At 44.6% G+C, this 26,685-nt stretch overlaps 1 protein-coding gene and 1 long non-coding RNA gene across 2 annotated transcripts in view; both read right to left on the reverse strand.

The window, feature by feature from the left end:
• The window catches only part of PEPD (peptidase D), a 182,630-nt gene that overhangs the window by 91,186 nt on the left and 64,759 nt on the right, over positions 1-26,685 (reverse strand). The window contains exons 8-9 of the mRNA XM_026680147.2: positions 20,222-20,297; positions 18,827-18,873 (exon numbers count right to left, since the gene is read on the reverse strand). Of these exons, the coding sequence (XP_026535932.1) occupies positions 18,827-18,873; positions 20,222-20,297 (123 nt within the window). The remainder of the gene's footprint in view (positions 1-18,826; positions 18,874-20,221; positions 20,298-26,685) is intronic.
• Positions 1,385-10,671, reverse strand: LOC148129855 (uncharacterized). Its single transcript, XR_015750658.1, has 3 exons — positions 10,590-10,671; positions 4,315-7,341; positions 1,385-2,421 (listed from the first exon to the last, which is right to left on the reverse strand). It is a non-coding gene; the product is annotated as an uncharacterized LOC148129855 (long non-coding RNA).

Here is a 26,685-nt window from a genome sequence, read left to right on the forward strand (position 1 = left end):
CTTTCAAGATTGCTCTGGAGACTGAACAGTGTATATGATATGAACAACGTATTGAAGACTGCAATTAAAACCTGTAAGATGACATTGGTGGAATATATGCACGTATTTAGTTCACATGACATCTCTCTCTAAGTGGAAAGGAAAAGTACAGTAGTCCTTGACTTACGACCACAATCGAGCCCCAAATTTTTGTTGCTAAGTGAAACAATTTGTTACGTGAATGTTGTCCCATTTTACGACCTATTGTGCCACAGTTGTTAAGTGAATCACTGCAGTTGTTAAGTTGGTGGTGACCTTCTACCGCTGCACCACAGAGAGAATCTGAACTTACTGCACCTCTGTATGGTTTGCCAATTGCACAGGGGCAGGTAGGACAGCGCTCCAGAGGGTTAATGTCATTGCCCAGAGGATCATGGGTTGCCCTCTCCCCTCTTTGGGAGAGCTTTAGAGCTCCCGCTGCTTTAAGAAAGTTCAAAACATTCTCAAAGATCTATCTCATCATGGGAACCCCTTTTTTTGAACTATTACCACCTGGCAGACGGTACAGGACAATAAAAACAAGGACAAATTGGCTGAAAAACAGCTTCTATCCCAGACCACTAACTCCATTGAATGCTACTGTATAGTGCAATATTGGTGCAATATCAGGTATTTTCAATTCAATGGACCGGATCCAGCCTGTGATGTGGTTGCATTCGGCCCGCATGGCCATGCTGGAAACTGTAAGGGACCGGTGTGCGTTGCTTCAGCCCAGCCCACACCATCCTGTGGGATGAGCCTACCTGTCAGGTTTCCAAGGGATGAAATCCATTTAAAAAGAATAGAGCAAAGTCCATCTTCCAAGACAATTTCTTTTATTTAGGAAAGCATCAAATTGGCAAAGTCCATGGTAATTCCGGATCTGACACACCCTGGAATTACTCCACAATATTAGAAGTTAGAAAACAAAAAACAAAAATCACATTCTCCAACAGAAGTAATTCAACATTGCTTGATGTCATGAATCTGCATCTCAAGGGGCCCTAAGCACAGACAGCTCATTTCCCACGGGAAGAAGAATCATCTAGCCAAAACAACTCTCTTTATCTCCACTCTTCCTCCCTTAGGAATGTGGCAAGCCCGAAACCCTTCCCCCATGACCGCCCAAAGGAAAGTAAGAAAAAGAATAAATACTATATACTAAACCTAACCAAAATGGCTACACGTGTCAATTTTGGGCTTGACACTACCACCCACCGCCCCACCCACTGGAGACCCCTGGTTCCCTCCTCAACCCGGCCCGGCCCCCACAAGCACCGCCCACACAAACAATGTCAAGCTGGCCACACACCCCGGACCATGATCAGTCAGCCGCAACCGCCCCAGCCACGCCCCTTTCCCCCAGCCAACAACCCCAATGAGATCGAGTTTGACCCGCCTGCCCTAAATGAAGCTTTCTAGGAAAGAAGCTATCCCAATTCCAGGTCCAGCACTTCTGGGGGAGAAGACCTGAAATATTTTTCAAAAAAAAAAATTAAAAGCACCAACCATGGAAAAGAGTTCATTCCATAGCATTCATTGAATTAGACAAAGCCAACCGTGACAGAATAGTTTCTCCCAAGAGCCTGTCAAATGCAAAAGAGATTTCTTGATGTTCCCGCAGGCAAAAAGGTCAATGCAAAGCAATCACTTTCTCCATTCTCTGCTGACAGGGAGAAGGAGAAGAAGAAAGCGTTGGAAAAACAACACAGGAGCCTCCAAATACAGAAGGGGGAGGAATGGCTGGATGCACTTTCCCCCTGGGGTTGCCAAAGAACCCTCAAAGGGTTTAACCAATCTTTATTTACTTTGAGAGGAAGAAAGGAAATGCATTACCAATTACTGTCATCTCAAGGAAAATGCAGCCACTGAAGGAAATGAACCCCCTGTGATGTTTCAATCTGAAGCCACGCTGGGCACAAAACAACTCCCCTCTCACCCTTTCATCACTAGCCGCTGATATGTGTGTTTTTGGTAGCTTTAATAAATATCATTTTGCATTTAATTCACCTTCACCCCAGGGCTCCACAGTTGCCTGCTTCCCTCCAATCCTTTCCCTTCAGTTTTTCTTGCAAGCAGCATGCACTATTTTGCAAATCCAAAAGTGGTACTTGCAATTTTATGAACAGCTGTGCTTTTTTATTTTATTTCAAAATTTCCATTGTGTTTATGTTTTACTCTTTTGTAAAGACCGGTAGGTCATATAAATACTAAAACATGTGAAGAACAGTTGCAGGAACTGGGTATGTCTAGTCTGATGAAGAGAAGGACCAGGGGAGACATGAAGCAATGTTCCAATATCTCAGGGGTCGCCACAAAGAAGAGGGGGTCAACCTATTCTCCAAAGCACCAGAAGGCAGGACAAGAAACCATGGATGGAAACGAATCAAAGAGAGAAGCAACCTGGAATTAAGGAGAAACTTCTTAACAGCGAGGACAATTAATCAGTGGGACATCTTGCCTCCAGAAGTTGTGAATGCTCCAACCCTGGAGGTTTTAAGAGACTGGACAACCACTTGTCTGAATTGGTATAGGGTCTCCTGCTTGGGCAGGGGGTTGGACTAGAAGACCTCCAAGGTGCCTTCCAACTCGGTTATTCTGTTATTCAAATTGTGAAGGAAAAAGGTTCGATAGAAGAAAAGATTTGTAATCAAAGGTACATGAGGCTAAAACACTGGAAATTTGTAGAAGGCAACACAGTCAACAGTGCTTTGATATTTACCATCTTGCTGAATTACCAGAATGAATGAAGGAGTTGGAATGGATCTCCCTCGTTGCTGCACACAAAAAGACATCTTCCAAGGGGTGCCCTTATGACCTTCGATTGCACTAATGTGGCTGCCATCTTGACTTTTTCACCACACCCTATGGATGATGCTGGTTGCAGTAATGTTTAAAAAAGCTTTTGGGCTTGTTAGCCAAAATAAACTGATGGTGATTCCCCAGATGCACAACTCTCCAAGCCAGGGGTCTCCAACCTTGGTAACTTTAAAGACTTGTGGACTTCAACTCCCAGAATTCCACAGCTAGCTTCTGGGAGTTGAAGTCAGAGGTGGTATTCAGCCGGTTCTGAGCAGTTCTGGAGAACCGGTAGCAGATATTTTGAGTAGTTCAGAGAACCGGCCAATCCCTCCTCTGACTGGCCCCGCCAACCCCATCTATTCTCCGCCTCCCATTGAGTCCCAGCTGATCGGTTGGGTCTTCTTTTGATGCCCTGCACAGGAGAACGGAGCTGGAAAGCAGGTTAGTGGGGTGAGGAGGGAAGGGGGATTTTGCAGTATCCTTCCCATGCCAAGCTCACCAAGCCACGCCCATAGAACCAGTAATAAAAAATTTTGAATCCCACCATTGGTTGAAGTCCACAAGTTTTAAAGTTGCCAAGGTTGGAGACCCCTGCTACAAGCCACAGGTCAGCAGAAGCGTTGTCCAGCAAGCTCCTTGTCAGGGCTCCGGTAGTTACCCCCATTTAAATCATGAGTCTCTAGCTGGATTTTCAAAGTTTAAAGAAGATTTATTAGGAGTAGACATGCCGGTGCTGCCTGGGTGTAGCTGATTCAGAGACACATCAGTCATTGTCACCCTTGACCCTGGTTTCCCCCCACCCCCTGGGTGTATCGTAATTCATATTTTCCAACGGGACACTTCCAGCCAAGAGTCATCCATCATGCTCTCCAGTTAGAATTTTGCACTGCAGAAACTTCGGTCACCTAGTTACTATCTTTGAAAACATTTACGGAATGCAGTTTCTGTTTTGCAAGCAGCTACACTACTCCCCCCCTCCCTTTCTGCTGGCAACTCTAAAAAGACCAGAGAAATATTTTATGAGTTGACACTCCACACAGACACAACTTTCCCCATTCAAGCCCAGAAGGCAAGTTGGACAGCAGGGTTCCTGCTACCTAAAATGGATTTTCTCATAGACCTGGAGCGCTTCTGGCTGGTCAAAGCAGGCCCCACTCTATTTGTGTCTGACTCAGAAAAACATTAATTGTGCCAGCAGCTATAGAAATGCTCTTTTAAAGAGACTAGGGTGGAAACCTGCTCCTGACCTTTATACTACCTGGAGCTAAAAACGTATTAGAATAATCCTGAAAAGAATAATTGCTCCCAGAGGGACCAATCTACATGTCATTGGGTTAAGGGGGTGGGAGGGGGGGATTGGAGGGGGAGGTGGCACATGACTACAAGGGAGTCTTGAAGTAATTTTGAACAGGGAGAAAAATAAAACTTAAGGTTGTAGCATAATCAAGGTTTGCCCTAGTTCAGAAAGTTGAAGGGGAAAACCATAAAACAAACCTTATTCCAGGAGCTTGGAACAGATGTTCCCATAAGCTGTGGGGTTGTTTTACTATTCAGAAAATATCATAATAAATAGAGTGAAAGCAAATGGCTTTTTAATTTAAACATTTTTAATAAGACAGATTAATTTTCATGTTTCTCATGTTTCATTAGGAAACACCGAAGGGGAGAGTTTTGCCCCTAAGAAATAATTAATTACTGGAAATTTCATTAGTTATGCTTATTAGTACATGCAGAATTTTAAGCTCATAATGCACACATACATTTAAACTACGCTATCAACAAAAGCAGTGCAACCAGGCAAAGTTCTTCAAGCTAAATTATACAACCAAGCACTCCTCTAGACATTTTTCACAAGCTGTCCATGCAAATCCGACTGAAATTAGCAGGAAAATGGTTCAGGAATTGCAAAAGGTATTTCGTTGTTTGCCTTCCTTTGATACAGAATTCAAGAGACACGATGGTGCAGATAAGGGAAACTTTAGCTTGGGGGTAGAGGGGTCAGGCCTGCAAGATGAAGCCATTATTATAACAACTGAATTCCTGCCTCTTCAGCTGGGCCTTCAAACACAGAGCCACGTCCATCATCTTGTAGGCACAAACACACACACACCTTGTGTGTAGAGGAACATGCACGTGGCTCTCATGAAGTATGCAGCAGCTGTTACAAAAACATCAGCTTACCCCAGGAAGACAGAAATGGATGAGGAAGAAACTCAAGACTGCCCACTTGGGTTTAAGAGGGAAGGATGGTGCTTCCCAACTGGGCCCCTACCAACCAAGTCCACCTTTTCCATTATTCCAGGAAGGGGACACATCTTCCAGCCGAGTCTTGGGCTGTAATCTAACTCACTTCTCATTTTTCAAGGATGGCTTCTAGGCAAAATGGGACAACTCGCCAAGCCAACTCACTGCAGGACAAGAGTTACAATAATATAGAAGAAATAGTGGAATAGAATCATTAAAGAAAGGATGCCGAAGGAGGGATAAAATGAAAAGTGAATGTCAAAAATTAAAATATTTTGTTATTTTTTAAATGATTACGTGTTGTACCTTATGATTTATGATGAATGTATTTTTATGATGACTATGATCATGATTTATTACTTATAGCTTTTATGTACACTGAGAGCTTATGTACCAAAGACAAATTCCTAGTGTGTCTAATCCCACTTGGCCAATAAAGAATTCTATTCTATTCTATTCTATTCTATTCTATTCTATTCTATTCTATTCTATTCTATTCTATTCTAATTCTAATTCTAATTCTAATTCTAATTCTATTCTACTCTACTCTATTCTCTCCTATGTTCCGTTCCGTTCCATTCTACTCTACTCCATCTTCAATTCGAATTCTATTCTTTCTCTATTCTATTCTATTCTATTCTATTCTAGTCTAGTCTAGTCTAGTCTAGTCTAGTCTATTGAATTGAATTGAATTGAATTGCATTGCATTGAAGAATTGTCCCACAGTGAATTGTCCTGTGGCAAGTTGGCCATGGTGAATTGACTGTGGTGGAGTTGACCATGGCATGCTGACCATGGTGAGTTGTCGTAGACCCCTTCTGGATCCAGAGGTGGTATTTGTCACCACAATGATTATGCTGGAGGAGGCTGCTTTTATTTGCATCATGCCAGTGTTCCCATTTCATTATCATCTAATTAAAACTATCCTTAAAACTGAACAGGAAAGCCTGATGTGCTGCAGGGGTGATCTCTGCACCTGCTGTCGCAGCTTTGCCTTCCCTGATTCCAAACTCTGGGATGGTTGAAGAACAGAAAGGTGACTCTTCAGCACACTCGGCTGTCTGCAAACTTTCTTGCTCTTCCCTAACGCAGACTCAACAAAAAAGGTCAGCATCCTCAAGTAAATCTCCCACAGGCTTTTCCCTCTGTGGTCAAGTGAAGGTTGGGCAGAGAGCAGAAGAATCTCCCTCAGCCATACATCTCCATGGTTGACTTTAGTGGTTCTGAGCCTGCCTCTCCACGCAGAGCTGTTGGGACAATATGGAGTCCAACCATGTGTGTCCCTCTTTGCTTGGCTGCTACTCTGCTATCCAAGCTTCACAGGCTAACAGCCTGACATTAGTAATGTGGGGAGTGTGATGACCTGGGACAAGGTGCGAAGGCCACACAGCCAGCTGAGAGTCCAAACTCCCCTTTAATGCTCCAAATTTCCCCCAAATGCTCCCATGTTCTTGGCAAGTCCCAGAGCAAAGCACATACACGGTAGCCTCTGGCTCCACCCAGTCCAGCAAAGTAACAGGAAAATGAATCCATGAAGCAAGGAACAAACAATGAGTCCACGGAGCAAGGAAGAAGCAATGAGCCCATAAAGGAAGGAAGAAGCAAGCAGTCCTGCAAACTCCTAATGTCTGCAATGTCACACAAAACTCTACAAATTCAGTGTTTGTCCCTGACAAACACCCCTCCCCACAGCGTCCCCTTAAATCTCAGTCCCCAAGTGTGCCTTGTGAAGAGGGGTGGGGCATTCTCCTCCTGAGTCGTCAGGTTGTCCTGCACTGTTCCCGCCTTCTCTCCACTCTCTGTGCTCGGGGATCAAGAGGGGGAGGTCTTTGCTCATCGCCGGAGCTCTGCCACTCTTCATTTCCACTGCTTGCTCTCTCTCGGTCATCCTGTCCCCGTTCCTCCCTGATAACAAGCCATCCCAATCCTGAGGGGCCCTGGGCTGCTTAGTCTTGCTCCTCCTCACATTTCTCCAAAGCCAACGAAACTGGCCCCTCGATCTCTGTGTGCTCCAGCTCTGGCTTGTCCTCCTCCAAGATTCAGGCTCTGATGCGGGCATGACACTACATGTGACCCTCTTTGCTAGCATAAGAGTGTGTCATGGTTGCTACTCTGCTGTCCAAGCTTTGCAGGCTAACAGCCTGACATTAGCAATGGGGGGGGGGGAGGGAAAATTGGATTGGAATATAGGAAGGAAGTAGGGGGGGAATGAAAGCCACGCTATGACAGCCTGAGACGTGAGAGGCTCCAATCCGCCAAGGTCAACCAACTGGAAAGCTGGGGAAAAGGGGAAATTAATTGCATCATTTGAGCGTGAAAATGCCAGAACCACCTTCACTACTTCTGTAACCACTTAAGCTCCAGTAAGGTATACTCTTGGCAAAAACAAATGGCTAGAGGTCTTTCTTTGCTAGATGACTGAGTGGGATGGTTGACATAATGATGTTTTCTTTCTCTATTTTTGAAAAGTTATTTAAGTCTTATTTTGGAAGATTTGCTTTCTTTTTCCATATAATTTTTATTAAAACTTATAAAGAAGAAAAGAACTAAGACAAACTAATTAAAAGAAAAAGGGGGGGGGGAGAAAAAAAAGAGAAACAGAATGAAGCAGCTTCCAATTTCCTTTGCAGCAAGTGCAAGTATAATTACAAAGTTATCGCTTCCTCTCTGGTTACAAAAAGAGCTCATTCTTTTCTACAATTCAGTTTTTTTAAATCATCAAAACCACAAATCTTAGGTGCATTTCCCCCATTTTATGCAAAAAACGCCTATTAAGTGGTTTCCAGCCAGCCATAAATGTAGATATTGTTTTCTCTCTAAGCGAAGAAGTTAATTTAGCCATCTCTGCAAGTCTCATCCTCTTCACCACCACCATTCCTCCATTGTGGACATTAGCAAGATTTGGATCTCACAAGATCTCATAAAACTGGCAGGACAAAAACTCATCTTGCACCCATTTTTAAGTGATGTTCCCTAGTGTCATCCTAGAAATGAAATTCCACTTCACTGCCTCTTAGGCAAACCCTGAGAACCAGAGAATTTACACCACCCACAGAAATGGGGAGGGGGAAAAACACTTTAGTAGAGTGGTGCAGATACATTCTGCTAAGAACTGTGAGTGGCATTTTAAAGCTTGCAATATCCACTTCATTCTGCTTGGACCTGAAGGCTTCGCCATTCAAGAGTGACATTTCCAAGAGTAAATGTTCGACATTCCATTAAAACCAAGGAAATGACAGTAGGAGAACTATAGTATTGGAAACCAGGCACACGCGCCAGGCACTCCATGACGAACTAAACCAGTTCTCAGTAACTGTGATCAAATCCAATTCTTATAAAAACCCATCATCTGGCTCATTGTTACAGCTCATTGATATGATCTGTGATGAGGGTATTTTCCACAGAGGTTTTGAGTAGATGGAATTCATGAGGATGTTTACACCTGAATTTGCCGCCTTGGCCCATTAAGGGACAGGCCAACAGCCACACCAGTAAGAGATTTTGGGGCGCCTGGGAAAGGCATGGAAGGGAGTGGAAGGGCAATCTGGCCAAAGATGGAAGGCAAGTCTGTATCTCATAACTAGCAACTCAGTCCAGGTGGGAAAAAATCTGGGAAGCAGCATTTCCAAGCCTTACTGGAGTCTTAAGGAAGGGTTGGCCTTTAAATTCTCAAGATTTTGAATTACTAACATTAATAGCACCTTACTGAATTCTGTGTAGTTTTTGGGGAAGGGGTTTTTGAATGGCAGGTTCCATGAATATAGCAAGAAAGGTGGAAAATCATTTTCGTTTAAGCTCACCTTAGTTGGGGGTTCAATTATTTGCTATTGTTTTCACTGTGTTTTAATTCTGTTTTCTGCCCGAGTCACTCATTGGATGGTTGGACTGATGGATGGATGGGTGGATGGATGAAGTTGGTATTATTTGCTGCTATTTGCATTTAATATTGTCCCTGCTCAGATCATATTTTATGAAAATATTATCCTCATGCACCCTTAGTCAACAGCTTCACATCAAGGTGCCAAACTGATTTGGGGGGGATCTCAGTGTAGCTCTGTTTCCTTAAATGACATAGTGACTTTGATTTAAACTGTCACTCACCCTTGAAATGATTGTCCATAACATTGTGTAACACACAAGAGAGGTGATAGCAGATGTGCAGATTCACAAAAATAGCAAAGGAGAAATCCAAAGAAAGGGATTATGTCAATACTTTTGAGAACTGGATGGACAATTTGAAAAAAAATGGAGAGGTATTAGAGAGAGACGGTGTTGGAAGTCAAGAAAACTGAGCCTGTAGATCAGAGGTCTCCAAACTTGGCAACTTTAAGACTTGTGGACTTCAACTCCCAGAATTCCTCAGCCAGCATACCATTGAAAGTTATTTCTGGGAGTTGAAGTCCACAAGTCTTAAAGTTGCCAAGTTTGAGGACCCCTGCTGTAGATCCTCCTTTGCAGAGGATCCAGATTTTAGCCTGGAGTTTAGAGGATCAAACCTTTTTCATACACACAGACTCTGCAATTCTAACTCCTGTCTCTGAATAAATCTTACAAATCCACAAAAGCAGAAATGGGTCCAATGGGTGGAAAACCAGATGTAGGACTTACTGACACCCAAACAAGATTCTCTGGAATAAGAACCTCCTAAACCTTCAGAATCCCTCAGAAGTGGCGACAACCATTGGGCTACAAAACCATCATCGGTCAAAAGTTGGAATCAACATCTGTGACATCCCAATTTTATTGAACAGTGAAACACTGATTACCAGCTTGGCTTCTTTGGGTTCCTTAGCGCTTGTTTTGAAGCTGGCTGAACCACAGCTTGCTAGCTCAGTTCCTCTCCTCCCCCCCCCTCTAAGTCTACAAGATGGGGCAGACCCTCTACAATTTCCTAGCATTTCCAACGTAGCCTCATCCCGTGATACTCCTGATAAAGGAGGAACATATTCCGCACTCCCACCCACATTCCACTCCTGCACATGAACAAATTATTTCTAATTTTGACTTGGATTTGTAACATTTCAAACGCATACGCTGTCTTAAAGATGAAAATGTTTACTCTCAAACTGAATGAAACCATAAACTTAAATATCTGAATAAGCCAAAAAAAAAAAAAAGCAGCGTCTCTGAAAAGATGAGAAATCACCGCATCTGTAACAACACAACGAGAGACAGGAAAACAACGCACACTCTTTGAAGGGCTGCAATCTTCATTTTTTTCTTTGCGCCCTTGGGGCGGGGGGGGGGAACCGGAATAAATGAAAGGTGTGAGTCACAATGCACAAGAGAGCTCCAGAGATAGGGCAATGTAATGCCAGCCGATATTTGATGGCCTGATCGCCCGAGGCCCATTTGGGAATCAGGACGGCAATATAGAGTGGAATAAGCTGACCTCTCTTTAACTGTCAAGATGCTGCGTGGGCGGCAGCAGAAAGGGAAGGTACACAATCAATATCCAGAGCGAAAGAAGAACAATAGACAAGGAAGATGGTGCTCTGACATCGCTGCTATTCTAAACAACTCACCAAGGAGCCCTGGCCACTTTTGGCTTCCGGTCTCTTACTTTGGCTATTGATTTTCAGAAGGTTGAGATGCCCTTTTGTCCTCGAACCTAAAAAAAAAAAAGGGGGGGGAAACGGTGCGACAACGGGGAAGAAAACAGGCTGAAGACGGCAAGGATCGTGCCTTATCTGGAAAGAGGGAGGGGAGTCTCACCCCTGGAAAGTGGGAGAGAAGCCAAGCTGGATGCTGCACCCAGTGCAAGGATCTCAGTGCTGCATCTTTGAAGAGCTACCTCAGAAGTCTCCAAATTTGGCAACTTTTAAGACTTGTGGACTTCAGCTCCCAGAATTCTCCAGCCAGCTGGGAGGTGAAGTCTTAAAGTTGCCAAGTTTGGAGACCCCTGAGCTACCTGGAAAGCGTGATGCTCGTTTGACACCTCATTTGCCAAGGTGCCTCTTATTAATTTCCAAGGTGTGATTCAAAGCACAACATAAAAGCTGAAATGGCTAAGCTGCTCGTCTTCATCAATCATTCTGATTCCTAGTTACTGTTGGGTAGTCCCTCCAAGGACAATTCAAATATACGAGAGGCAGAAGAATGCAAATCGCTAAACCGGTAGTTCCCTCCCTGAGGCCATCCATTTACGTTTGGACTGCAACTCTCGGAATTCCCAAGGAACTGGCTAAGAATGCTGGGAGTTGCAATCCTGAGATAGCCAGAGGGTGCTGGGTGCCAATCCTTAAACAGCTGCAGAGCAGCCTCAGATGCGGCAACGTTTATTCTCGGGTGAATCAATCTCGTCGGTAGCAAGAGCTGGGATGATACACTCCCTTCTGCCTTGAACTCAAGAGTAATATCCACAGTACTTTTAGGAGATTAACAGCATTGGAAGAGACCTTGTAGGTCTCCTGCTTGGCCAACCCGCCCAAGCAGGAGACCCTACACCAGGGGTCCCCAACCACCGGGCCGCGGACCGGTACCAGTCCGTGGATCACTTTGCACTGGGCTGCAAAGAAAATAAAAATAAAATAAAAATGGCGGCTTTCTTCGCCTTTGGTGAATGCTGCTGGGATCAGGGATCAAGGACACAAATGAAAGAAGGGGAGGGAGGAAGCAACCAAAGCCTGTCCTACTCTCTGGCTCAGTGGCCCGGTTTCTTCCCGCCTCGTTCCTCTCTCAGTCGCTCTCTCGCTCCTCCACCAGCCCAGGAAGAAACTGCTTCAAAGAAGCCGGCAGGGTGGCTTTTCCTGTCGGCGCAGCTCCCACGAAGCGCCCGTTCACCCCCACCCCGCCGCCAATCAATCCAGGTTCAATCCAGTGCTCCGTTCTGCCTGCCTGCCTGCCTTCGTTTGTTTCGGAGCAGCTTCGGCTGAGAATAATAACTATTCGCCTCTTTTACTCAGCCGAAGCTGCTCCGAAACAAACGAAGGCAGGCAGGCAGGCAGAACGGAGCACTGGATTGAACCGTGGGCGGCGGGGTGGGGGTGAACGGGCGCTTCGGGGGAGCTGCGCTGACAGGAAAAGCCACCCTGCCGGCTTCTTTGAAGCAGTTTCTTCCTGGGCTGGTGGAGGAGCGAGAGAGCGACTGAGAGAGGAACGAGGCAGACACCTGAGGGATGAGGCGGAGGGAGGGAGGGAGACACCTGAGGGATGGGGCTGAGGAAGGCAGGGCCGAGAGGCGGGGGTTCTCAGCCATCCTGCAGGGACTATCTGTCGCTCAGGGTTGCAATGAGGAGGCATTGGCGCTCCCTGAACTTGGTGATTTGCTGGCAGATGTTTTATTACCCGACTAGGTAACAACATCAGATGTTACCTAGTCAGATAATGAAACGTCTGAAAGCAAACCACCAAACTCGGACTCCCCCCCCTCCCCCCGGTCCTTGAAAAAGTGTTTCTGCGTGAAACTGGTCCCTGGCACAAAAAAGGTTGGGGACCACTGTCCTACACCATTTCTGACAGAGGGCAGTCCAGTCTCTTCTTGAAAGCCTCCAGTGATGAAGCTCCCACAACTTCTGAAGGCAACTTCTGTTCCATTGGTGGATTATTCTCACTGTCAGGAAATTCCTCCTTATTTCTAGGTTGAATCTCTCCTTGTTCATTATCTCTTGCCTGGCCTTCGGGTGCCTTGGAAAACAGCTTGACCCCTTCCTCCTCTCTGGGGCAGCCCCTCAAATATTGGAAGACTGCTATCCTGTCTCCCCTGGTCCTTCTCTTCCCTAGGCTAGCCAGGCCCAGTTCCTGCAATCGTTCGTCGTATGTTTTAGCCTCCAGTCCCCTAATCATCCTGGTTGCTCTTCTCTGCACTCTTTCTTTCTAGTGAATGGGGCTGGGTGGGGGTAGTTCAGTGGCTGCTTCTTTTCTGTGCAATTTCTTACTATCCAAGTCCTCCAGCTCCAATTTTCTCTCAATTCAGATGCAAAGTGACTACTTTGTACCCCCTCTCCTAATCTAGCCGATTTTCCAATTCCTGTCTGGGTAGGTGATTTAAAAGTCACAGTGGCAGTTAAAAAAAAATAAGGCTGCACAACCAGTTAATTTTAAAAAAGGACTTGGCTGGTTTGTGGTTTAGTGTGCTATCTTAGCATGTTATAGGAACCAGGCCATCACATTAAGCCAAACTATGAGCTATTTAAGGCATCTACTTTGGGACACATATAGTGCCACTGCCCTACATCTGCACGGTGTCAGCCTTGGAAGCCATTTTTTACTTGGAAGTTTCAAGGCTGCCACATTTAGTGCCTGGGAATTTGGGAGGGGGGATTTCATAGTGAGGTGGAAGATTAGACTCAACAACTCTTTCTCAGAGAGTCAAGGACATGTTACCCTGCATCTGGAGAGGCGTGTTCGGAAGAATGTCTCCAGTTGGGATGACGATTTGATTGGGCCATGTGGTGGACTGATGGGTGCAGGGGATGGATCTTGTATTTTCATTTGGGAAGGGGAAACCCGGAACTCTCAGATTCAAGTTTTCCCAGATGTGTCAATATGACAACTCTAATAAATTGGAACTTTGAAGAAATGCTTGTCTCGCAGTTTATTGGTTTGGAGTTGGTTAGTTGGAACACTGACACGGGGTTTGAGCTGAAATCTAGGTATATTCTTTGGCTTTCAATAAATACTAGATAATCCATGCCCATGGGGTCATCATTTCAGAGATATTTCCTTGCTGAACAGAGAAACAGAAGGACCACAGGCAGGCACAAAAAACTGTGGGAGCAAGAGCAATTTCCAACTTCCTGCTGGTTTCCCCATTGAGTTTCTTTGAGGAAATCTGGCAGGGAGCATCAGAAATCTTTCCTCCTCCCTTCGATTCCCTTCTTCCCTTCCTCCCCCCTCCTTCCTTCCTTCCTTCCTTCCTTCCTTCCTTCCTTCCTTCCTTCCTTCCTTCCTTCCTTCCTTCCTTCCTTCCTTCCTTCCTTCCTTCCTTCCTTCCTTTCCTTCCTTCCTTTTCTTTCCTCCTTTTCTTCCTTCTTCCCTCCTTTCCTGTTCCTTCCTCCCCTCCTTCCTCTCCCACCCTCCATTCCTTCTTGCCAAGGTTGAAAAACAATTGTTAAACTAACACACATAAGTAGGCTTATTTGACCATTATTACATACTTATTAAATTTCTCCTGGCTAAAAATGAGATTTTTGAAGGTTAGCATGTGCAAACCAACCCTGAATGATTCACTGTGCATAAACAGAAAATGGCTAAATGCATTTCTACTTTTTAAAAATGTGTATGCATTGCGCAAAGGCAGCCAATTCATCACTCTTTAACAGCCAAGCAAACCTTTCCCTAACACCAACTTTAAAAAAAAACACCAACAACAACATTTAATAAATGAGGACTATTTGCACACCCAGTTCAGCTTTGTGACATTCATTTCTTCTATTGATCGGGTGTTATTTATGGCAATTTAACAACACAGCGTATTGTTGGCTTCTTCCCCAACGAGGTTTCAGAGTCTATAATAGAAAGAGCAATCATCTCAAAAGGGATCTTGGAGGTTTTAGCTGTGCCACAGTGTCACAAAGAGTTGCGGTGAATTCCATCGGCTGGGTTTGGAAGCATCCAGATGGCAGACAAAGGAAACAAATGAGGGCAAGAAAAACAGAGCAAATTTTCTGCCAAGTCTGTCCCAAGCAGGGCTCTCCAACCTTGGCAACTTTTCAGACTTGTGAACTTCAACTCCCAGAGTTCCTCAGCCAGTTTTGCTGGGAGTTGAAGTCCACAAGTCTTAATAAAGTGACCAAGGTTGGAGACCTCTGGTCTGAAGGACTTGGCAAACGCCTGCCAACATTTGGCCATCAGCTCTCTTCAATCTTCCCCATCCCTTAATTACCCTGCAGGCAAATAAGGAACCATTACAAGATGGCAAGAAATCCAGGAACTTCAAATACAGTAAGTAGCATTTATTGAAGAAAGGAAGGAGCCATTATGAACGATGCTCATCTATGATTCAAAACCAGGCCCTCTGCACAGGAAGCATGTTCAATTTTTTTCTGTTTTGCTTCCTTCCTTCCTGCCTTAGAGAAACAACTTATTTGGCCCCCACAAGACTTGGTTTGACTTCATCTGTCCCCCATTTTCATAATGGTCAAATTTATTCTCATCTTATTTTTTTTTCCACCAACACTAAATGGCCCTCGAGGGCCCCCAACATGAAACAAATATATTTGGGAGACGAACGCTTGTGAGACAGCCAAAGTAATCAAGATTCCCGCTCCTATGTGAGAACTGGCAGGTGGCCTGTTCTCAAAAGGAAGCAGGACCACGGTCATTCTGGTATCAGCTTCAGAACATTTTTACTAAGATCCATGAAAATGGTTTAGAGCTTATCAGAAAAGATGACATAAGTAGTGGCAATTGGAGGGGGGGAATGAGCAAATTCCCCAAATTTGAGCATATTTTTCAAATGAATTTGGGAACAGAATGCATTCATCAGTGGCAACCCGTCAAAAGGATTGCTTCATGAAAATAGAAAGAAACAGGACTTGAATAGTCAACCAATTCTCTCTGATTATTAGAACCAGTGTGATCCTGATTTGCAAGCACCCCTATTCCAAGGCAGGAGGATTCATAATTAGAGGTTGACGGGCTAACACAGAGCCCGATTGGTGCAGTCCGTAAAGACGCCAGGCTGGAAACCAGGAGACTGTGAGTTCTAGTTGCATCTGAGACACAAAGCCGGTTGGACGACCTTGGGCCAGTCACTGTCTCAGCCCTAAGGAGGAAGAAATGGTAAACCACTCCTGAAAAACCTTATCAAGAAAATTCCATGGACTCATCCATGCAGCTGAAAGGGGTCGACACCAATTCAATGTGGTGTGTGTACACACACACACACAGAGAGAGAGAGAGAGAGAAAGAGAGAGAGAAACTAGCATAAGAAACGGCTAGCCCTCAAGTATCTGTGTCAGCTTTGGAAGCCATAATAGCACCAGAAGCTTCCGTGCTGCCACATTCCTGTGCCTGGGAAATTGAGAGGGGGGATTTGGTAGAGTGCATGTAGTTGGACATAATAGCATTTTTCCTTGCAGTCAAGGTCATGTCTTTCCTGCACCTGGAGGAGGAGTGGTTAGGGGATGTCTCTAGTTGGGATGGATGGTGATTGGACCATGTGATGGACTGATGAGTGCAGGGGATGGGTTTGTGTTTTGGATTACTGTGGGGAAAACCTGGAACTCTCAGATTTGGGCTTTCCCCGATGTGCCAGTATGACTACTCTAATAAAATGGAACTTTGAGAAAATGCCTGTCTCAGAGTTTTGGTGTTGGGAGTTTGATTTTTCTGGAACGTTGACAATCTGACTCTAAGCTAAAAAAGATCCCTTTGATTTATATCATGTGTGTCAAACTGGTGGCGTCACGTTGCTGTCATGTGACATATCGCGACAGTTTTTCCCTTCGTGCAGCTGGGGTGGGCGTGGCCTATGTGTGATTCATCTGGTGTGACACCCTGATTTATACCATGAAGGAGTGGTGCTTCCACCATCAGTTTGCTGCTGCATTCAGGTCAACTGTAGCATCCAAAGACTTCATTGCAACAGCCCAAAGAGATGCAAAATCATATATGAATTACATAGTTGGACAGTGTCCTTCATCAAGTGAAACTTTTTTTTACATCTTATGCCAAATTCACTTAGGAATCAGAAAATGGGATGCTTTTCTCCATTTCAAATGCTTAAATTAAACCTAATAAAACACATCTTTCGATTTCCCCAAACCGGACACCCATCTCAACCATGATGTGAAAGTTTCTATTGAAGGTGGATCCGAAGAGAGCTGAAAGGGGCAGGTGTGGAAGCCCAGCCCAGAGACCACAGGGCTACCTGTGAATCTGACATTAGAGTCTGATCCTGGCTTTCACGTCCTTAAGGAAAGCTTTTTCTGCCTGTGCCAGCTCCAACAGAGATTGGTATCTCAATTTTCATGATATCTAAGTTGACCATAAAATGTTCAGAGGCTCCAAACCAAAGAGATTACTTCCAAAGTACCAGGGGGTAAAATGGAAAATCCATTTTTTTAAAAAAATGTTATTAAAATTAACAGTCTGCCAACTTCTGTAACAACTCTAATGAATAGTAAAATCATTCCTAAAATACAGTTAAAAACTCAGATGTCTGATAGAACAAATTCAGTTCAAAGTGATGCAATATACAGGACTCATTCTAACCCAAGATCTGGGGGGGGGGGGACGACAGGGGACAAGGCCAGGTTTCTGGGGCTCATTTAAATAATGCCAGGGGGCAGGGGGAAGCAAGGGAGGGGTGCTGTAAGAGAAAACGTCTGAAGGGAAGAGCTACAGGTTTAGCTTTGCAGTATCAAAGAAATTGTTTCCTTCACAAGAAACACATCAACCAGGAATATCACTCCTCCAAAATTAAAGGGGGTGTGTTTGTGCACATTGATTCTTTGGTGTAAATATCCTTCCAATAGCAAGGCCTCTGGCAAGGAGATGCATCTGGTAGGTGTTTCATCATCTGTGTAATCACATTCATATTTGGCACACCAGCACACTTTTTCTTTCGCGAGCTCAAGCTGGGAAGAACCTGTTCAAAATCATGCAGTGGTTTTGTCTCTTAAGAGCTTTTAGGATGACTTCTTCCTTCCTTCTTCTTCTCTTTCCCCTCCCTTTTCTGCTTCCATCCTCCCTCCCTCCCTTTTCTCTTTCTTTCCTTCCTTCCTCTTTCTCTTCCCCTCTTTTCTCCTGCCTTCCCTTCCTCCCTCCCTCTTTCTCTTTCCCTTCCCTTCTTTTCTCCTTCCTCCCTCCCTCCCTCCCCCTCTGTCTCAAAGACACACACATATATGCATATTTTCCACTTCCTAAAACAAGTGCTTTATTCATATGCAGATACATACAGATGTTCATGGACAAATTAATGGATGGGTCAATGAATTATGCTAAGGCGATAACATGGCCTGCTTGTGGTTTAAAATAAAGTTGGCTATGGATTAGCACAATGCATGAAAACACATGCTGTTCATAACCTAAGTTGGGTTTAGCTGCTTAAAATACACTAGACCAGGGGTCTCCAACCTTGGCAACTTTAAGACTTGTGGACTTCAACTCCCAGAGTTCCTCAGCCAGCAAAGCTGGCTGAGGAACTCTGGGAGTTCAAGTCCACAAGTCTTAAAGTTGCCAAGGTTGGAGACCCCTGCACTAGACTGTTGCCATATGGCACATGGCAAAGGGAAGAATGCAAACATGCTCTGAGTATCAAAGTTGCATCAGTGTGACTGCACACGTACTTGTCCTATTAGGTAAAGCTGAGTGATTCTAGACAAGGTAGGCAATCTTCAATTTCATTAGGAAAACTAATACTGTAGATTGGAATAGAGATACATCAGCAGAACCAGCAACATTTGCTCCAGTTTTAAGAGATTGAAACAAACCTCCAGACTCTTTTATGGCCGCTATAAATATTTGTGTAATGTAACAGGAATAACTATGATAGTCTCACCTATAAAAGGTGGTTTATTGAACACCGTCAAACACTAATAACAGCTATTAGGGACTCTTTCTGTAAATTACATAAAACTCAGCAAAGAGAATTATATGGCTTTTAAGACATACCTAAAAGCAATTGTCATCTAATAAAATGAAAGGAATTGATGGAATGCCTTTTCTGTATTACAGAGTAATAGGCCAAGCACAACCTCAAAATAGTCCTATAATTGTCATTAAATCAATGTCATTTGCCCTTATCTGCAGTATTTCCTGTTAACCTAGAAGTGCTTTTCCATCGTTTTGCCATAAATGTCAAAAATGCACTTACCTCTCCAACTCATATTCTTTCATGCCAGGTTTTACGGCCTTCATTACCTATAGTCACAAAAGCAGATATAGTATAAGAAATTTGGCCATTCTTCAGAAGTAGGGCCGCTCTGCAGCAGCTACAGTCCCTCAACTCTAGAATAATGTCTGCTGCAAAGCACTGATGAAAATATTCATCAGCTACAGTAAAAATTACAGCAGCACAAAAAGAACAAGAACTCTTGTTTGTATCTCCAGAGCTAAGTGATTAAGTTCCAGAGATCCCAACAGAGACCAGAATAAGAAGGAGCTTTCAAGACAGCTTGTTCCTTTATGTTCTGAATCGACTGTTTGTACATCTTCAACGTCCAATTCAAAAATCTGAATTGTAGCTCAAACAAAAGATCAGATAGATCTAAATCTACCATACTGCATCACAGAGACTGTGATCACAGAAGCCACTGCAAGAACAGGCAAACTTGGAAATAAGCCCTTATGGGCCACAATATAAGCAATGCTAGTCATGTCATTGCTTTTGCCATTGTGTGAAGAGGTCATATGCTGGCCCAGGAGATAAGGAAACAAAAGTGATTTGAACAGTCCTTCATTATATCATCCTAATCATGTGCCAGCCCCACCTCACAATATTTGTCATCTTCGCATCACATACAAATTGTGTACACTTCATGTTTCCCCACTGAAGTGAACACAATTTGCAAATGATGGGAAGACGGCCAGGATTCGGATGAAAACCGGGGACAAAAAAAATTAAACTCTCCCAACTATCCTATCCACCTGTTGGTGCTGGTTCCTTTGAAGCTCCCTGAAATTATTTTGGAATAAGACAAAACTGCAGACATCAGCGTGATTCTGCGAAAACCTCAAAAGCAAAGTTTTCCCCTCTGTAGCTGACTGGAGTTACAGATGCCAAGATGATTCAACTGCCTGCAGAGGAAACAGCTGCATCCAGGGAAATCTACGAAGAGTTCAAACCAGGAGATTCCTTCTGGCTTCTCCCCATTATATTGCAACCAACGGGTCAGTGCAATTCTCCTTCCAGCACTCTCTCTCTTGAACATCCAAGTCTAAAATGGCAAGTCTAAATGCCTCTGTATCATTTAGCTGACTCAGAAAGCTCTACAGGTGATCAAAGCACCCAACTAAAAACCATCAGAGCGAATGGCCGCAGAAGAAACAGGCCGGGGAGCGGCGTTCACTGGCATCCTGGAACAGCTTTCTGTGGGGCTGAGGGAAGTCAGTCCTCTCTCGCTTTCTCAAAGCGGTCTGACGAGTTCTAGCCCAAGCTCCTCATTACTCCATTACTAAGCAGTTCAAGTAGCTGAGAACATTTTTCTGGGGGTAAAAAAGGTGATGCTACACAAAGAAAAAGAAAAATTATTATGAAGAGATCCATTACCTCTTTATGAGCTTCACTGGAAATTTTATTGGTGTAGCGGAGGACTTCCAATTCCATGTCCGTCTTAATGACACGGCTTCAGAAAGAAAGAGGGAAGAGGAAAATCAGGTTAACAGTTTCCCCTACAGCTCACAAGTGATTAACTGGAAAGTACAAAGAACAGCCAGGTAACTGAACTTGCAAACGAATAAAACTATTATATGAGACTTCAGCAAATAAAAGACGTTGGGAAACAGAATTTATCTAGTAAATGTACCAAGAAGTGTTTGCAGGTTTGTCATAACAGGTCACACTAGGCCATCCTAATTCTAGCACAGAATTGGATAGTGGTATTTTTAAGAAGAGATTGGACAGTCACTTGTCTGAAATGATATAGCACAGGGCAGTGGTGGGATTCAAATTTTTTTACTACCGGTTCTGTGGGCGTGGCTTGGTGGGCGTGGCAGGGGAAGGATGCTGCAAAATCTCCATTCCCTCCCCACCCCACTAGCCTGCTTTCCAGCTCCGTTCTCCTGTGCAGGGCAACCAAAGGAGACCCAGCCGATCAGCTGGGACTCAATGGGAGGCAGAGAAGAGATGGGGTTGACGGGGCCAGTCAGAGGTGGGATTGGCCAGTTCTCCCAACTACTCAAAATTTCTGCTCTGATTTCATTGGCAGAGGCCTGCAGGAGGCCGTCCCACCCAAAAATGGGGCCTGAGAGCTCTATTTTCGCTGGTGGAGGGCTGCAGGAGACCATCCTGGTTGAAAACGGGGCCCTGGGCGGGCCGTGCACGCCTGAGCTTCATTTTCGCTGGCAGAGGACCACGCCCACCCCGTCCCGGCCACGCCCACCGTCAAACACAACCCTGTTGTGGCCCTCAAAGAAATCAAGTTTGACACCCCTGATATAGGGTCTCCTGCTTGAGCAGGGAATTCAACTAGAAGACCCACAAGGTCCTTGATATGTTCTATCTTTTTGGAACAGTATTTCTTAGGTTCCAAAGCAAAAATGCATCCTTGGGCTTTTTAGTATTTTCCAGGCATGTCGGATTAGAATTCTCATGATTTTACTCTCACCATGGGAAGTACAGCCCAACACGTCTGGAAGATGCCCTCTCAGAAATGCTTACAAATGATGGGATGCAGAGACTTGGAAGCACTGCACTTTAATCCAGACTAGGAGCAAGTCCAAAGAATTACCTGGGAACACACCTGATTGGACAAATGCACTGCCGTGAATGCTGTGGCTCACTTAGGTTCAATTCAGAAAGAACGAAAAAGAAAGATTATTTATTTATTTATTTATTTATTTGATTTGCCAATTGTTTACAAGATAATAAGTATAAATGTATACATAGCTGTGAATACATGAAATGGTTACATATAAGAAAAATAAAAGAATAAGAGAAACAATAGGACAGGGACGGTAGGCACGTTGGTGCGCTTATGCATGCCCCCTTATGCATGAAAAGCCTAAAGACTTCAGGCCAGCAAGAGGGAAGGATGCATTTCATATGCTATGTACTCATTTATTGAAAGGATGAGAGAAAAGACATACAGGATCAAGCTTAATTTCCAGGGCTCTCAAAGTAAACTCATACAAATGTGTAGAGTAATCTTTAAATCAGGGGTGTCCAACCTTGGCAACTTTAAGACTTGTGGACTTCAACTCCCAGAGTTCCTCAGCCAGCAAAGCTGGCTGAGGAACTCTGGGAGTTGAAGTCCACAAGTCTTAAAGTTGCCAAGGTTGGACACCCTGCTTTAAATAGTTTACAAGAGCAGACAAGCCCCTCCTTTCTTCTCTTGCATGAACTATGGCCCCCAATTAGAATAAGCAGAGATTTCTGGTCTGCCTGCTACCTTTCATTATGAAACTGTTACACAATGCCCAATAACAATTACTGCAACATCCTGGATGTCTCTGATTTTCTATGGGAAATCATCACTTCTCTGCCAAGGAAGACTCCAAGTCCCTGCCTTAAACGATGCAGAAGACATTTATAAAGCAATCGCTCACAATTGCTGCAGAAACAAGGCAGCTAAAACCAATATCAGTTTGTCACAGTTTATCAGTTTATCACAGAAAGGACCCAACATTGGCAGGAAAGAAAACCCTGCAGAATTTCTCTGATGCATTTCAAACCTGGCAAAATGGAGTTCTCAGACTTAAGAAATCTTTCCTGACGTATTATTTCCTGATAAAATAGATCCCAGGTAATCTACCCGCTCAGAACGAAACTACAATTTTTGCAGAAATTTGTATATGTCCTAATCAGATACATACAATATTTTTTATCAAAGTGTTTCCTAGAAAAAGAGTGTTTTAAAAATACAATTCCCTTTTTGTTACTGCAAAAAAGCAGTAATGCCAGAAACACATACCCCTAAGTCAAGACCCAGAGGAAAAGGTTGATTTTAAAAATGTGCAGAACTTGGTGATTTCTCACAAACTATAGTAATTTTATCTAGATCTCAGTAATAGTAGGGCTGTCCTTCCTGGCAGATTTGTTGCAAGGGTAGAAAGAATTTGATAAATGTTTACAGATAGTCCTCGACTTACGACTATAATGGAGCCTGCCCATTACGATGGTCCGTCATGACAGTTGCAAAGTGAGTCACTCACATGACCAATCCACAGAGTCCACATTGTTCTATCTAGCAAACCTATACAATCACAAGTAGTACAACACAAGGATAGCTGAGTCACACAGAAACCAAAACCAAGTCAATCAAGCACTTCCATATTTTCAGAGGCATAACAGTTGAGCAGCGAGTTGTATTTGGGGTAAGGATTTTCTCTTTTACACTCCAGAATGATCTGCCTGAATTCCCTTCAGGTGCCTGTACCAACTTCCCAGAATTCCCAGGAATTCTGAAAACATCAGGAGTCTACCGGATTGGGGAGATTTCAGAGAAATAACCATAGATCAGGGGTGTCAAACTCAAGGCTCGTGGGCCAGAACTGGCCTGTGGGATGTTTAGATCTGGCCCATAGGGCCACCCTGGAAACAGTGAAGGACCGGCCTGAGGTGCCTCTGCCAGTGAAAACGGAGCTTGGGAGGGCCACGCATGGACCTTCCAGGCTCTGTTTTTGGCCACGTGTGGCCCTCCATGCTCCATTTCCACTGGCAGAGGGATGCAGGAGGCTGTCGTGGCCAAAAACAGAGCCTCCATGAGTGAGGCTGAGCTGGACACGCCCCTGCCCCCCCCCCCTCCAGGTCAAACACAACCCTGATGTGGCCCTCAATGAAATCAGGTTTGACACCCCTGCCACAGATTGCGCAGGCTTCAGATGGAGTTTAATGTTCTCCATACAACCTCTCTTGCCATGACCGTATAGCTGTCAAAGGCTGCCAAAAGGCTCGTATTAAAGTGGCCGTCCTCCAGGACTCGGGGATCCGTCTCGCAGTTACTGCTGTTGTGTCAGGGACTGCCTAGTCTAACCCCGTGTGTTTGGTTTCTCCTTCTGAAGCGCAAGGCCTGGCTTTTCTCACCCCTGAAATCAAGGCTTCCAATTCTGGCTCAAGCTATTGGGGAATGCCAGGTGCTTCAGGTCTGGATGACAGACTTAGTACCCCAATTAAAGGGTGGGTGTGACTTGGCACGGCACACCCACCCTTTAATAGGGGTACTAAGTCTTGGCATGTGTTGACTTGGCACGGCTCATGTTCTTTTATCCGAGCACAGAATCTAATTATGCTCAGGCACCAGGTTCAGGCATGACACTAAGCAATAATGTGGCTCAGTGAAGCCGTCAGACGTTGGGCTCACTGATCCATACTAGCTACACCCCAGGCAGCTTCTGCACTTTCCAGGCAACCTGAACAAGAGAGGAAGATGAGGAGCGTGTCCATCGGAGGCCACCTCACTTTCCTTACAAAGCACTATCCTTAAGCAGCACAAAAACATTGCTGTTGTTTACAACTGTTTTCCATAAAAGGCTGGGCTTTGATTTGCTTTCTGTCTACATTGTGAACTTCCAAGGATGAGTTTCCTTACGGATGCCCTTGTACCGATTCTCAATTGATTTTAAATCCTTCAAAGTCTTGGTCCCCTCTGCACAGGGGCACTTTGAATTCAGAGATGACTCCTGTTCCTTCTGCACAACCCCTGGGCTCAAGCCAGACATCAAGGGTCACGAGTCTTAATGGGCACCTTCAGAATTTTGAAAGGGGCTCTCCCAAAATGGATTATCAGGCAGAGTGCGGACACAAAGTTGGTGAGATTATCCACATAATCTCTTCCACACCTCCCAGGGGCCTCCTTTCTTTTGCTCACAACTTTTGTGTGGCCCTGAGCTTAGGAAAAGGTACACATAACGTCTAGGAATATTTTTTAAAAAAAGAACCTCCAACTCCCATCAATCAAAGGCTTCCCTGCAGATGGAAGGTCGCAACTTGCCTCCAAGAGAACGTGAACTTTATTCACCTCAACAAGAAGCACTGCAGCAACCCAGAACTCCAAAAAGGAGAAACGGACAACCTGTTCAATGTCTTCCAAAATAATGGCGACCCATGTACAAGTAGTCCTTGACATACGACCACAAGGAGGCAAGGCGTTGCTAAGCAAGGCTGTTAAATGCGCTATGCTGCCTTTTACAATTGTTTTGCCTTGGTTGTTAAGCAAATCACTGCAGTTGTTAAGTGCATCATGGGGTTGTTAAGCAAATCATTGACTTTTGCTTGCCAGAAGCCGGCTGGGTAGGTCACAAATGGCGAACACGTGACCCCGAGAGGCAGCAACCGTCATAAACACTTGCCAGATGCCACGCACTCAAATTTTGATCATGCGACTGTGGGGATGCTTCAACAGTCGTAAGTCTCAGTCATAAGTCACTTTTTTCAGTGCTGTTATAAGTTTGAACAGTCACTAAACGAATGGTTGGAAGCCAGGGACCGCCTGTATGCACAATCCTTCACAATACAACAGGGGAGTCACTATACATGAGTTTGACACTCCTGCAATACAACATTCAGCCTGGGAACAAAATGTCTGCAGGGAAACAACCAGCCTTAGAGAAGACCAAGGACCTGAGAATATTCAGGGAACATGCTATCAAAACCAGATTGCAAAAACCAAAGAAACAAGTCAAGATCACCACAAGGGACAGAACGGGCCAACTCGCTGCAGGACAATTCAACAATTCAATTTAATGATTTAAAATAGTTCTACATTTTTTTAAAAAAAATTGTCATTCACATTTTATTTTGTCCTTCCTTTGGCATCCTTTCTTTAATGATTCTATTTCTTCAATATTAGTGTAACTCTTGTCCGCAGCGAGCTGTTCCCTAGTGAGTTGGCCATGGTGAATTGTTCCATGGCAAGTTGGCCATGGCAGGTCGTTGTAAACCCCACAAAGGAAGAAAGGCATATCCACCAAAAAAAAGAGCCCATCATTGAATAGCCTTGTTCAGTTCGCCAGACTCCTTGACCAGATAAGCAACCAGTTTAACCAAGTCACTGATCTGGTTTGATATTGTGGCCTGTCAGCCTCCAGCTCCTCCAGCGGCTGAATCAAAAGCTGCGGAGGAGGCGTGAGATTCAGGGTCAGCATCCAGGCAACCTGAGAGCTCTGCAAGGGAAGAGGGAATGGATCTGGCAGAGAGAGAGAGAGAGAGACAGAGACAGAGGCAGAGCCTGGGCCACCTGTCAGCTCTCAGATGAAGAGTCAGCAGTCCCCAGGTCTGGAGGTGGCTGATGAGGAACAGGAATCACAGCTGGGTCCAGTGCCTGATGTGCAGATGCACAGAAGGCAGAGGAGAGGAGAGCAGTGGAAATCTATGGGCCGGTCCTTGGAACAGAAGAGCCACCGCTGCTAGCGAAGTCCCACCCTAACTCTGGGGATAAAAGGCAGGGGGCGGAGATGAATAGATGTGGGAGACAACTCTTCATCTTCCGGCCAGCCAGACTTGTTAGCCTGCGGTGAGAGATAAACTTTTTGCCGGGGCTGCTGGCGTGCCTAATAAAGGAATCTTTTGAGTTAACTTCAGAGGGTTGGTCATGTTTGGGGAGCTGGGTCAGAACATCTTGAAAGTGAACACAGTTAGTCCAACCATCTCAACCAGAAATTGCTGGCAGAATACAAAAAGCAAGACCACAGATGATGAAACAGTGGAGAACCATGGCATGTTTCTCTTTTGCTGCCTGTGAACCCCATGCTGTCTTTTGCTTCTCCTTCATCTGTGCTACATTGTCAACCAGAGTACTACAAGGGAGGGATTGGAGAACAGAGATTCAAAAAAGCCCACAATGATTATCCTGCATCAACAGATGTGACAATATACTTAGCTCTTCTTTTCTTAGTCACTTCAAATACCCTCCTTGGAGCCACACGAAACTGACCAGTTTGAACAAAAGGCCCTTTATTTTCCAAAAGCAGAAGGCTGTTTAATAAGGTGAGTCTTTTAACAAAGAATTAAAAATTAAGCAATATCACCACTGTGCCACCCTTTAAGACTCTTTGATTCTTCTAGGTGGCATCTGC

This window comes from Notechis scutatus, chromosome 9, assembly GCF_049901735.1.
Source record: "Notechis scutatus isolate UNSWTSFEM ecotype Mainland chromosome 9, rNotScu1.2, whole genome shotgun sequence".
In the NCBI taxonomy this organism is placed as follows: Eukaryota; Metazoa; Chordata; class Lepidosauria; order Squamata; family Elapidae; genus Notechis; species Notechis scutatus.